Source organism: Molossus molossus, unplaced genomic scaffold, assembly GCF_014108415.1.
Source record: "Molossus molossus isolate mMolMol1 unplaced genomic scaffold, mMolMol1.p scaffold_m16_p_23, whole genome shotgun sequence".
NCBI classification, from domain to species: domain Eukaryota; kingdom Metazoa; phylum Chordata; class Mammalia; order Chiroptera; family Molossidae; genus Molossus; species Molossus molossus.
Window position 1 is genome coordinate 21,224,583 of NW_023425359.1, and position 14,647 is coordinate 21,239,229.

The 14,647-nt window shown below is 45.3% G+C and overlaps 1 protein-coding gene across 1 annotated transcript; it reads left to right on the forward strand.

The window, feature by feature from the left end:
* Positions 1-12,832: 12,832 nt before the first annotated feature.
* Positions 12,833-14,647, forward strand: LOC118640764 (protein starmaker-like). Its single transcript, XM_036277772.1, has 2 exons — positions 12,833-13,471; positions 13,523-14,647. The coding sequence occupies exons 1-2, from the start codon at positions 12,833-12,835 to the stop codon at positions 14,645-14,647; spliced, it is 1,764 nt and encodes a 587-aa protein (XP_036133665.1).

Genomic DNA, 14,647 nt, shown 5'->3' on the forward strand with positions numbered 1-14,647 from the left:
AAAGGCTGTTCAGCATCCAATCCAACGTCTTATTACTCTATGTGTTCTTCAGTCCTCTTATGTAAGTCAGACTAGAAGTCATTATGAAGTTTTATTCATCTCCTGGTATAGCCAGGTTGTGGAGTTACACACACACACACACACACACTCACACACACACAGGCCAATAGAATACCCTCAAGATAAAGGGACCCCAGGAATAAGTTCAAGGCGGCCAGAACGCACAGAGTAACAACACGTTCCTCCGATCAGCGGAATTCTGACCGAAATAATGGGGAGGACCAGGAAAGCCACGAGTGAAGGAAGTCAAAGGAACATATTTTGAGCAGGAAGACTTGACCTTGTTGTCTGATTGTTCCCAATGCTTTGACTTGAAAATTCCCATTACTTTGTATTTGAATAATAGCAAGGGCGGTTGACGTTAGTTCCTTTATACTTTTCTTTTATATGTAAAAAAAAATCACTGTAATTTAAAATAATTACCCAAGGAGCTGATACATTGTGTATGCTTTTGGCTTCTGGGAGTTTCTAATAGCTGTAGCATTACAGTGAAGTGCATATCTATTTAACTAATGTAGGAGCCATATTATCCAATAACTCGGAAAATTAGTTATGCACAAATGGCTAATTATTTCAATGTACATTGAATAACATACATTTCCTCCATTTTTTTCCCTTATTCCATTCTTGATTAATAAGTATTCTCCCTACGATCCTCCTTAGGGAGCATATATTTCTGAAGAGTCCAAACTCTGTCCTGTCTGTGACTCCACAGGGTAGCGCAAGGACGTGTGTGAACAGCCAGTCAGAAGTGACAAATAAAAAACACACTCTGCTGTCAGAATGGACTTCAGGATGGGGAGCACTCTCTTCTCCTTCTTCCTCTCTCTTCCTCCCTCTCTCCTTAATGGACTTTGCCCCAGGAACACTACACACAGAAGGGGCAGCCGAAATTGCTTCTTATTCCTGTGGCTGAAATGTCTGGGAAAATGGGGAGCCCCACAGAGCTCAAAGGAAGAGCACCCCTAGGGTTACGAAATTTTCTTATTTTTAGCTCTCCCTTACTTCTTTGCGCTGGACCTGTAAAGACGGAGATTTGTTGGAGACTTGACGTTGCAGGGGAAAGGATTATACAAAAAAAGCAAAGCATGCTTGACATGATAATAGCTATGTTTGTATCTTGTTAGTGAGCTTCTTGAAAGTGCTTATAGCTTTGAGGTATAGAATTTGGGTAAACAACGTCCCCCGCAGAGTGGAAGTTGTGCATAGAGAGAAATCATGCAGAGAAACATAGAAAGCCTACATAACAAGAAATGCTTTTCTAGTAGGGAAGTCTCTCTCTCTCTCTGAACTTATACCTAGGTTGCAAAGACATAAAATGCTTCTTTATTGACAGAGACAGAACTTTAAATAACTTTCAGGTGATGTCTATACAAAAAGTCTAAATTGAATCATAATTCAAAGTTTCAATTCGATCCAGCCATCCTACACCCAGAACAGAAAACACTTCTGATATGATAAATCAAAGTGGAATACAGAGTTGACACCGTTTTCTGGCAAAATATTGGATTTTTCTCTGAGTACTACTGTGTATAAATAGCTAAAAAAAAAATCAAACTGAATTTGAAAAACACTATTTATTCAATAAATACGTGTTACATATCCCCTATGTATAGACATATTTGTGGGTGCTCGAAATACAGTAGAAACCAGCACACTCTCTGCTCATTTTGGTGCTCGAAATACAGTAGAAACCAGCACACTCTCTGCTCATTTTGAGTTACATTCTATTGGAGAAGGCAGGTTATATATATATATATATATATATATATATATATACGCAATGTATACATAATACTTTTTTGAAGAGTGATAAGTGTTATGAAAAAAAGGAGCTAAGGTCTAAGGACTAAACGGCTAGAAGAATCGAGAAGGGACCACTTTGGCTAGGATGTCCAGAAAACTGACCAACGGCCGGACTGGAACAGAGATGCGGACGCTAGGATTTAAGACACACAAAGATCTGGAAGCTATGATGAGTTTACATATTTTGGAGATGGACCAAAGCCCAGGAACATTGTGAAAATCAGGTAGAATATTGAGGGAAGGAAGCCTAGAAGTCAGGACAGATTTGGCTTCTTCAAATAAAGACCTGAATTACCAAACATCCAAGGAAGACTAAGGAAGCAGGTCAAACATGTGGAAGGTGGCTAAAGAAATCTCTCACCTTCTCCAAAAAGTATACTTAATCAACACTAGGAGAGAGACTGCTTCGAAATGTACTCTAAGTCATGGTTCATTTGATGTGTCAGCTTGACTGGCTGAGGGTCACCCAAAGAGCTTATATCGATTGAATTTGGGGTTTGTCTGTGAGGATGTTCCCAGAAGAGTTGACCCGTCAGTAGAATGAATAGAGATTCGTCTTCACCCCTGAGAGCCTACATCGATGACCCTGGGGCCTCATTTTCTCCTGCCCTCCAACCTTGACCTGTCGGGTTCTCAGACCTTTGTCCTATTCTGTCGTCTTTCTTAACCAACGCTGCCCCCGGTTCTCAGAGCTTCAGGCTCCGACTGAATGATGTCTCCTGGCTTCCTTTTTCTCCAGCTTGTACATAGCAGCGCGTGGTACATCAAAGCCTCCAGAATATGGGAGCCAATTCCCATGGTCTCTCCCCCCACCCCCATATGTATGTATATCCTATTTGCTCTGTTTCTCTAAGGAACCTTATTACAATATCTGTAAATGTCTGAGTTCCGGGGAAGACTAGCCCGGTACATGAGCGAGACATCTCTCCTCTGACAGTGCTGGACAGACAAAGGTACTCACGACAGTGGCTGCCTACACCGCCTTCCCAGGCAGCCAGACACCTGCCAGATTTCCAAGCTGCAGGGGAAAAGGTAAGAAATCAACGGAGAACTTGCTTGGGGGCAGATCTGTACTTTGCAGTCTCTTGAGGCTCCAGAGATGTAGCTCCTCCCTGTTCTCAGGCAACACCCCCAGAGGATCACACAAATGGAAACGGATCAACTATGGAGGAAGTTTTCTCAAACCTGGAGGCCAGCTCTGCCTCGGCTCCTATCCTGGTAGACGGAGGCCGTGGGCCACCCCCGCTGGGGAAAAGCCATCACCTGAAGGAGCCTCTGCGACAGTACAATGCACATGTCAAACACGCGTTTTTGTTTGTTAAATCACCGGTTAGACAAAAAGTCGGGAAACTATCACCAATACCTTAATAAAAAAATAAATATGAATAGAAGCAAGTCCAGGAATAATTCAGATTTTTGGGTAGGCAAAGACTGTAAAATACCAACATATATATTTTTTTTTTAAAAAGGGGGCATATTGATGACTAATGATGGGGCGAAGAGAAGCCCCTTCTTGGTTGTCCTTTGGTGTCTCCCTCAAGCCCTCTGCTGGCAAAGCCGACCACGGTGCCCGCTTGCAAAGGAGAAATGGTTGAGGAGAAATGGATGCTGTAAGCTTCGCAAAGCAGGGCAAAGAAGGATGAATTTGGAGGCAAGAGACAGCAACTGAGAACCGGCAGAGTACGTGATGCCAAACACTCGTGTATTGTTGATAATTCTTACTGTGAGAACAAGAAGTCTGGGTGCATGCTTTGAGATTAAAATCTTCTTTGTTATATTTGCATTATTGTGACTAAATTGATCATTTTCTTAAAAAGGCACACATATTCCTCATGTCCCTATCTCCAAGCAACAGAAGCACCATTTGAACAAATTTAACCAAAATAAAATAATGAATGCATTAGTAAAATCAAGAAGAACAAGAGTAAAAGTTGCAAAGGGACGATTATCACAGAAACCTATATCTCTCATCTTTTACTCACTTTTCTTTATATATTTTCTCAGATGGGTTTTGTTCCGTGTTATGTGTCCTGGATACTGGTAGTCAAAAGCACATAGACGTCTTTAGATCTAGTTCTCTCAAAGATGCAATTAAAAATATCCTAAAAAAGATTTGGGGTTGACATATGTCAAAAGTACCTAGTAGGATCTAACATGGGGGCCAAAGGAATAGAAGGTAATGACCGACCCAGGTTGGGGCGCTCATGACCATGAAAAAGAGGAGCATGACCCTTGAAGAATAATTATGAGCCAGTTAGCCACACACATTCTGCCTTCTAGAAACATCACAGAACCTAACTATATCAAACTGTCACTGAAGATAATATCACACTTACTCTAGGAATGAAATTCTAAAGTGTTTAAAAATCAACTTGGGAAAACATGTACAGGATTAAACGTTTTCCTCTTGACTAAGGACTAGAGTGAAAAGATGTGTGTACACTTCTCTCTGAAAGTGGATACAATCTATACAGCCTTTGAGATGGAAAACACACACACATAAAGCTAGATACTGTGTGTTAGAACTTGACCACCTAATAGTAAGGTGCTGAGGTTCATTCAAAGAAATGAAGACGTGTTCGTTTCTGGGATGCAGACGACTATCAGAGCAGAAAAACAAAACAAAAAAAGGTTTTGCTGTCTGAAATCCTCTGAGGATTTCATACGTCCAAAGCTGACTAAACTATTAATTTGAAAAATTATTTCCGAGAACCTGGTCAAGAGAAAATGGAGAGAGAGGCCGGCCATGATGCGAAGGCCCTGAGGACCACATGTCATCGACAAGGAATTATATATAAAGCCAGGATAAACTGAAGAGCAGACTTTTTTTCCCCTCAAAGCGTCTGGTCATAGAGAAGGATGCTTCCCTCAAGAATCATAAAAGCCTTTCCTCCGACAGCCAAGCAGAGAGAGAAGGTGAGAACGGCAGAAACGGCTGCACTAACAGGACCTGCCTGGGTGGAGGCTGCTGGGCTGTAATTAATGGGATTCTCACAGCTCGGGGTCCGAGCTGATGTCCCCTCCCTTAGATGGAGCCGCAGAGTGAAGAAACCAGAGAAAATACTATTTAAAAAAAAAAACAAGCTATGGGAGCTGTGTAAATGCCTGACCCTCCTGCAATTTGTAGGCTCTTGACTATTTTCCAGTTCTAGAGCCAGTGTTCAGAAAAGATTACCCACAGCCCTGGCCAGTTTGGCTCAGCGGTTGAGCATCGGCCTGTGGACCAGAGAGTCCCAGGTTCGACTCCCGCTAAGGGGCAGGTGATTACCTACACTATGTAGGATTACTCGGCCTGAACTTATTTACTGTCACCGTTTGTCTTACCGACATGTTGTCAGACAAACACACTTTCACCGCGAAGGGATATACTATTTTGAAAAATTAGTATCTCCTCATTCATTTTTACACTCTGTGGTTTCTCTATCTCATGGAAGTGGTATTTTCATACTTATGTTACATTATTCCAGCAAAATTTGGAAGCAAAAATTGTCACGTTAAGAAAAAATGATTGAGCCCTGGCCGATTTGGCTCAGCGGTTGGAGGGTCAGCCTGCAGTCCAGAGAGACCCGGGTTCGGTTCCTGCTAAGGGCATGCACCTCGGTTACAGTGTGTCCCCGGCCCTGCTTGGTGGTGCGGGTGAAAGCCACTCGATGTGTCCCTTTCACGTCGACGTCTCTCTCTCTTCTCTCTTCCTCTCTCTCCCTCCCACTCTACCTGAACAAAAAATACAAAAATGTCCTCAGGTGAGGATAAAAAAAAAAATGGTTACTCTTGTGTCAAAATAAATATTTATAAATACTTTATAGCTACACCCTCCACTGCCAGAGCCTCAAAATAAACAAAGAAATACTACTGGAGACAGTATCAAGCTGTGTCATTGCTTCAGCAGATCCTTCTTCAGCAGGAGAAACAAAATCAACCTTCTGTAGATTGTCCATCCCAGGCCCAGAGCCGAGTTATTGGCACATGGGCACACTCTCTGTTAACCGCCACTGTGCAGGTGTGTGTGGTGCACTTACCCAGGCAGAGTCCACACATGGCAGAGGACTGTTTTCCAGTGTTACTTTCCCAGCCATTGTTCCTCAGTTCCTGAAGGGCCCAGAGCAGCCTGTGATCCCTCCTTGTCTTCTGGGAGATACACCTGCGAGGAACTCTCAGCACCCACCTGTTTTAGGGGCTGGCAGTGTGTCATCGGAAGCCCACCCCGAGGCCGAAGACTTCCTCTGGGCAGCAGCACACCTTCCAGCCCCCTCGCAATCGTGACCGAGCTTGCGTCTGCTGTCCGAGTTCAGGGCTGCGCCAGTGCAAGGCACATAAGGTATCATTTAAAATTAACCATTTATTTTTCCTTTTAAATTAATTCTTTTCTAAAGACGGGCGGTGGTTATGTCAGAAGTACCATGGGATGCTTAGCTTCTCACCTGCAAGCCAGAGACTCTTCATAGCAAGACGTTCATTCATCCCGGACTGGAAGGCAAGGAGGTGTCTCTGCAGGTAGGAGGGAGGAGAAGGGGGAGAGGTTGAGTTGCGGGTTCAAAAGCCATTGCCCAGGGTCTCCGTCTACTCAGCTTGTTCCAAGAATGGCTGCGACATTCTCCTGAGACCATAAATCCCCTCCTCCGATTTAGTCCTGGCTGAATCCTGAGGAGTCAGTGCAAGTGGGGAGAGAGGGCAGAGACAGAAAGCCCTTAGAATAGTCGCCGGGTCCTCTCCGCGACCAGTGTGTATTTTCCGTGAGAGACGGGGTGGTGGCAAGGGCCAAGGAGAAGGCCTGGTCAGTAAACAGCTGCGTTAAAGGAACATTGAGACTCGGAAAAAGAAAACAAAATGAGGACACATTCTTTAAACTAAAAATACTTTTACAACAAATATGAGTATTGTGAGAAGTTTAGATCAGAAACAACACTACCGGGAAAAGCACTGTGATATAAAAATATATAATTAACACCTAGAATTTAGAGGGGAAAAAGGTAAAGAGAAAAAAAAGCAACAGAAAAAACCAGGGAGATCACAGAAACAGGTGTGATAGATGGTGATGCAACAAACCATTATTCTGCAAACCATTGATTACAAAAAAAAAAAGACCAAGGAAAATGGCATTGAAGAGGTTTAAATAGAAAAAGAATCCTGAGCCCAGAAATACCATAGTGCATGAATTTAAATACGCTGTTGTCCACCAAGATAAATTAGGAAATAATCCAACACACACACACACACACACACACACACACAACCAAAAGATTTTGTTGTGTGAACGCTGACAGTTAAACTTTCTTTTTTTTTTAATATTATTTTTTTAATCCTCACCCGAAGATATTTTTTATTTATCTTCAGATAGAGTGGGAGAGGGAGAGAGAGAGAAACATCCAAGTCAGAGGGACACATCACACGACCCCGACCAGAGCTGGGGATGAACCGCAACCAAGGTACGTGCCCTTGACCACAATTGAACCTGCGACTCTTTGGTCCACAGGCTGATGCTCTAACCACTGAGCAAACCTGCCTGAGCATGCTTTCTTATCTGTAATGCAAAAGCTTGGGGTGCTGAGACATTCACCTCACAGGTGACCACCTCAAATATAAACACAACGACAGCCACACAGGACTAGACACAAAGCGGGGCCACCCCACCCTCACTGACCATTTGGACAGCTTCTTTTTTCTCTTCCCATACATTCAATTCCTGCTGTTAGGTTTAAATTCACCAACAGACATCCAGCACCTGCAACCCACCCTCCGCACCCGGAAAAGCAGAACTCCTCCACCCGGCGCCTCTCTCTACCTGAGACCTCTCTCTACCTGGCCCCAGGGTGCTTTGAGATCTCCAGGATTCGTACACAATAAATGTGGTCTCCGTCAAAGCTTCTGAGTGCTGAGGTGTGTCTTGCAATCAGAGGACCACGAGGGCCCGCCCAGCCACAGCGGTGGTTGTTGATAGGCTGAGAGCAGCATAAAACAGACATGTTTACGTTTCGTGGGCAGCCCTGCCTAAGCCCCAAATATCAGGTTTACTCTCAGATGATGCAGTTGCTCAGTGTGGAGCAGCCCGAGATGGCTGGCTTGGGGGTTCTCCTGTTGGTTAAGAAGGATGTACGCACACCTCCAAAATTCATCTGTTACACCCCCTATCACACCCCCAGCTAACTTAATAAAGCGTTGAATGACGTCACGCTTCTATCTACAAAAGACAGTTTTCTCAGACAAGAGGGAGCACACGCTGAATTAAGGGACCAGTTTACATCAGAGAAGAAAGAAGGGTAGAGAATCATGGTCCCGACACGTCACAAAGCAGTCATGTGTTCAGTGAGCTTGTAAATGTACCCAACCCTGTGAAATACAACACAAATGCATTTCTGTGTATCTCTACACACACCACCCCTGTTCTAGTACAGAGTAGCCTTCTCCTTATTAAAAGGGGAAACGCTACAGAGTTTTGACAGGTAAACTTCAATTTCTTTCTAACTATTCATTGTGATAAATGTATGTTCTGTTCACATCTTGCCCCATAGAACTTTTTCCTTTTTTTTTCTTTTTTTTTACGTGTAGCTGTGGTACGATCTTTATTATCTTCTGTTTCGCATTTTATCTTATTTTATTTTTCTTGACTGATTTTAAACAGAGAGGAAGGGAGAGGGAGAGAGGGATAGAAACATCGATGAGAGAGAACATAGATTGGCCGCCTCCTGCATGCCCCCCACTGGGGATCAGGCCCACAACCTGGGCATGTGCCCTGACCGGAAATCGAACCGGTGACCTCTTGATGCAGGGTCAATGCTCAACCACTGAGCCACACTGGCTGGGCTGTTTTGCATTTTAAAGGGCTTCATTAGGTTTGAAGCTTTTCATTAAGTTGTATTATTTGAGGACACATACAAGCTGGAGGCAGAGGAGACAGCGATGTTTCTAGGAGGGAGAATTACAGGCAGCCCCCAACCGCCGGGAAGGACAAGGAATAGAGTCTTCAAGACCCTCTGCAGGGCACCGGAGCCTGCCCGCCCCGATTCTGATTCCTCCTTCTGGCCCCGTGAAGTGCGAGCAAATACTTGCAAACCGCTTCCCACGCCGAATGGTGGGAATTGGTCACAGCGGCGGGAAGTGATCGTCGCTAACTCATGTGCATCGAGGCTGTGCTCTGAGCGCCACCGAAAGTCACGGAATGAATGAACAGACGGAGGAAAGGAGCCGGGAAGGCGGACATTAGGAACTAAGGACCCAAGTGACACGGTTAGTATCTCAGAGAGTAATTTAGTTGCAGTGTTAAGGATGTACTAGTTCACATGTGGTGAAAGAAGAATTAATTCCCAGGGTGTGTTTTTTTTTTGGTTAATCCTCACCTGAGGATATTTTTCCATTGATTTTTAGAGAGCATGGAAGGGAGGGAGGGAGGGAGAGAGAGAGAGAAACACCGATGTCAGAGACACATTCATCGGTGCCCCCCCCATGACCCCCCCTGGGCCGGGAATCAAACCTGCTGCGCGTGGGCATCTCAGGCCACAGGGCATTTGCTTCACCTGGAATGTCCTCTCATGCCCCTGCATGAGGCGCCTACTCAGATTTTAAAGCTCAGCTAGAGGCTTTAAAATCCCCTCTAAAATTAGGCAGCCACTCTGCCCCAAAGAAGGTTCTGTCCTTAGAATCAGTCTGCAGGTGACGTCACAGAAATGTTAACGCCGAGAGAGAAGGTAAAAGGAAGGTAGGCACATGTTTACCTGGGGGGGACTTGGGTTCCAGAGGATTTCAGTGATTTACTCATTTCAACAAGGTGCTGGGCACACAAAAAAAATAAAATAAAATAGATTTTCTGACTGCAATGTATCATTAAAATAGTCTTTTTTTCTGTAGTGTGTGTTTGCACGGTTGGGAGCGTTAGAGGTCCATGGGAATCAGTCAAGTGCCAGCAGAAACGTCTGTGGTCCTGCTAGAAGACGAGGCCTTAGCTTCCCACATGATACTTCAGTGTGATTTCAACCACAATCGAAATCGGTTTGATTTGTATTGATAATAGGGGTTTCAGTCAGAGGGAAACATCTTGTTTAAAAATGAACATAAACTAGAATAAAGTACCACATTGAAACTTTTTCTTTCCCATGTGTTCTTGCATTGTATTGATATCTATTTACCTGTCTGCCACTTACACAGGTAACCAACCATCCATCTATCTGCAGCTGACCCTTCAACAACTCAGGGGTTCGAGGCACCCACCCCTACAGTTGAAAATCTGCAAATAACTCTTGACTACCCCAAAAGTTAGTCATCCTTAGTACCTGTGGAGGATTGGATCCATTACCCGCACAAATATCAAACTCTGTGGGTGCTCAATTTCCTGTATAAGACGGGGTAGATCAATGCGTACAGTGGGCCCTCCGCACCCCAAGTGCAGATCAAAAAGAGTCCAGGTGTGTATTGAAAAAAATCCAGGTGTAAGAGGTCAAACCTGTGTAGTTCAAGGGTCAACTGTATACGAAATAGAGGCAAATAAAGATAATATTCCCCATCATGTGATTTTTTTTTTATCCTCACCCGAGGACATTTTTGCATTTTTCTTCAGATAGAGCAGAAGAGAGAGGGAGGGAGAGAGAGAGAAACATTGATGCGAGACAGACACCTCGACTGGTCGCCACCCACACGACCCCAACCGGGCCGGGTATGAACCACAACCCAGGGAACCAAACCCGGGACTCTCTGGTCCTGGGCTGACGCTCTAACCGCTGAGCCAAACCGGCCAGGGCTCGTCACATGATTTTGACGTCACTGCCCTCAAAGGGGCTGGCAATGCTTTCTGTCACCCACCAGCCACCCGCCTGGGTGTCACACTGCCCGGAACAGACGAGGTGACCGGCACAGTTTCCGACACTGGCTAACGAGAGTGGCGAAGTCAGCTGACGAGGCAAGAGCATGTAACATGTATATGTGTCCACAGTCTGACATAACTGACGTCAATCTCGATTAATGAAATTAATGATTCATTACTTCAGATACCAGAGAAACGTGTCTCTGTGAAGCAGGTGCAAGGCGCCCGGCTCATGCCTACTAAAGGGAGTTGAGGAGCGCTTCCATCGGTAACTTCCGCTCAGTCTCCCTCTTCCGCTGCCATTCCTATCCCCAGAAATCAAACATGATGATAATGAAAACTCAACCACGTGTGTATTGAAATAATATATTTTTATTCTGTTAAGGCAAATTTACAAGGTGGCCTTTCATAACGGAGAAAGAGGTCATTAGGCCAGGGATCCGGGGTCGCTGTCTCATTCCAATCACATGGCTGTTATCTCTGGATCGAGGGCTCTTCCAGGTCCTGAGATAATTGTCTTTGTCAGCCCAGCAAGTGAGGAAGGAAGAAAAGGACAAGCAAGGACAAGCTGCCGTGTCCCTCATAAGAACAGGCAGGGTCGCCCTGGCTGGTTTGGCTCAACGGTTGGAGCGTTGGCCTGCAGACCAGAGAGTCCCGGGTTTGGTTGCCACCAGGGGAATTTTCCAAAAAAAAAAAAAAAAAAAAAGGACAGGCAAGTTCAGCTTCATGAATGTGCCACCTCGGACGATTCTGAGGACCCCACACAGCAAAGGACTCATGCCTGGTTTAAAGTGCTACTGTCACCATCTGGAAATTCTTAACAAGGTCGGACATGTACATTTTCATTTTGCATTGAACCCTGCAAATCATGGGGTTGGCTCTGAGAAAATGGGCCACGCACACATCCCTTCTTCTTGCCTCCTGGTTGCCAGAATTTGGGCGGATGACTGCAACGGGTCACAAGACATGCTAAGGGATCAGCTATCTTTTGTCGTTGTTGTTAATCCTCACCCAAGGATATTTTCCCATTGATTTTTAGATAGAGTGGAAGGGAGAGAGAGATAGACAGACAGACATCGATGGGTTGCCTCCTGCACCCTTACTGGAGGCTGGAATTGAACTGGGGACCCTTTGGTCCTCCAGCCAATGATCTAACCATTGAACTAATCGACCAATGCAAGGTGCACTATCATTAAGGTAGAGAGTGCCAGCTAACACTCGGGGGTTCTAATAATGAAAGAGGTAAAGAGTCAATACGTATTATCCATATCAAATAAACTCAGCCACCCTGTGCTCATTTTCCATTGTTTTATCCTTGGAACCTAAGGCAACAGGCACATGTTTAGGGCTTGGTATGTTTTTTATGGAATAAATAAATATATGGTTCAATCACTGTATCAACAGAGCAAAAACAAAGTTAAGTCTTTTGATTTTCGGTAGATTCATATCCTGAAGGCAATGAAGAACATGAGACTGGCCCAATCTAGAAATAGTCAATATTCGCTACACGCTTTTCAGATCATTGGCCCACCATAAACAAAAGTGAGTCCTGTGGAGGTCTATTTTCATAACTCTAAATCCTGTTGGACCAAACTAGACGTTACAGAGGTGCACGAGCTCAGATCACTGCTGGGTGAAGTAGTCTCAATTGAGACACAGCTGGGTACCTTAACTTCCTTTCCATACCCACCTTAACCAAGAGCGATATATTCAAAAACCAAACAGCCTGACCAGTGTGGTTCAGTGGTTGAGCGTTGACACTGCACCAAGAGGTCACCAGTTCAATTCCCAGTCAGGGCACATGCCCAAGTTGTGGGCCCGATCACCAGTGGGGGCATGCAGGAGGCGGCCAATCGATGTTCTCTCTCATCGATGTTTCTTTCTCCCTCACCCTTCTTTTCTCTCTAAATTCAATAAAGAAAAAAATAAATAATAACAAAACAAAACAAAAAAACCTGTTAGAACAACTGTACGTAAGGCATAGACCCAAACGATAGGCTGCCACGTGTGAAAGTGGTGTAAACATCAGAATTATAGCAACACGGAGCCATCTAGTATTCAGGAAAGAAACTGCTGTCCCGAGAGAAGGACCATGTAGAGAAGAACCATGTAGGGAAGGACCATGTAGAGAAGAACCATGTAGAGAAGGACCATGTAGAGAAGAACCATGTAGAGATGGACCATGTAGAGAAGGACCATGCAGAGAAGGACCATGCAGAGAAGGACCATGCAGGGAAGGACCATGTAGAGAAGAACCATGTAGAGAAGGACCAGGCAGAGAAGGACCATGTAGAGAAGGACCATGTAGAGAAGGACCATGTAGGGAAGGACCATGTAGAGAAGGACCCTGTAGAGAAGGACCATGTAGGGAAGGACCATGTAGGGAAGGACCATGTAGAGAAGGACCATGTAGGGAAGGACCATGCAGAGAAGGACCGTGTAGGGAAGGACCATGTAGAGAAGGACCGTGTAGGGAAGGACCATGTAGAGAAGGACCGTGTAGAGAAGGACCGTGTAGAAAAGGACCGTGTAGAAAAGGACCGTGTAGAAAAGGACCATGTAGAGAAGGACCATGTAGAGAAGGACCATGTAGAGAAGGACCATGTAGGGAAGGACCATGCAGAGAAGGACCATGCAGAGAAGGACCATGTAGGGAAGGACCATGTAGAGAAGGACCATGTAGAAAAGGACCATGTAGAGAAGGACCGTGTAGAAAAGGACCATGTAGAGAAGGACCGTGTAGAAAAGGACCATGTAGAGAAGGACCATGTAGGGAAGGACCATGTAGAGAAGGACCATGTAGAGAAGAACCATGTAGAGAAGGACCATGTAGAGAAGAACCATGTAGAGATGGACCATGTATAGAAGGACCATGCAGAGAAGGACCATGCAGGGAAGGACCATGTAGAGAAGAACCATGTAGAGAAGGACCATGTAGAGAAGGACCATGTAGAGAAGGACCATGTAGGGAAGGACCATGTAGGGAAGGACCATGTAGGGAAGGACCATGTAGAGAAGGACCCTGTAGAGAAGGACCATGTAGGGAAGGACCATGTAGAGAAGGACCATGTAGGGAAGGACCATGCAGAGAAGGACCGTGTAGGGAAGGACCATGTAGAGAAGGACCGTGTAGGGAAGGACCATGTAGAGAAGGACCATGTAGAAAAGGACCGTGTAGAGAAGGACCATGTAGAAAAGGACCATGTAGGGAAGGACCGTGTAGAAAAGGACCATGTAGAGAAGGACCATGTAGAGAAGGACCATGTAGGGAAGGACCATGCAGAGAAGGACCATGCAGAGAAGGACCATGTAGGGAAGGACCATGTAGAGAAGGACCATGTAGAAAAGGACCATGTAGAGAAGGACCGTGCAGAGAAGGACCATGTAGGGAAGGACCATGTAGGGAACGACCATGTAGGGAAGGACCATGCAGAGAAGGACCATGTAGAGAAGGACCATGTAGGGAAGGACCATGCAGAGAAGGACCATGTAGGGAAGGACCATGTAGGGAAGGACCATGCAGAGAAGGACCATGTAGAGAAGGACCATGTAGGGAAGGACCATGCAGAGAAGGACCATGTAGGGAAGGACCATGTAGGGAAGGACCATGCAGAGAAGGACCATGCAGAGAAGGACCATGCAGAGAAGGACCATGCAGAGAAGGACCATGTAGGGAAGGACCATGTAGAGAAGGACCATGTAGGGAAGGACCATATAGAAAAGGACCATGTAGAGAAGGACCATGCAGAGAAGGACCATGTAGAGAAGGACCATGTAGAGAAGGACCATGTAGGGAAGGACCATGTTGGGAAGGACCATGCAGGGAAGGACCATGCAGAGAAGGACCATGTAGAGAAGGACCATGTAGAGAAGGACCATGTAGGGAAGGACCATGTTGGGAAGGACCATGTAGAGAAGGACCATGTAGAGAAGGACCATGCCTGGTACGTTATTGCAAGGGCATTGGGCCACACGGGGTCATTGTGCTGA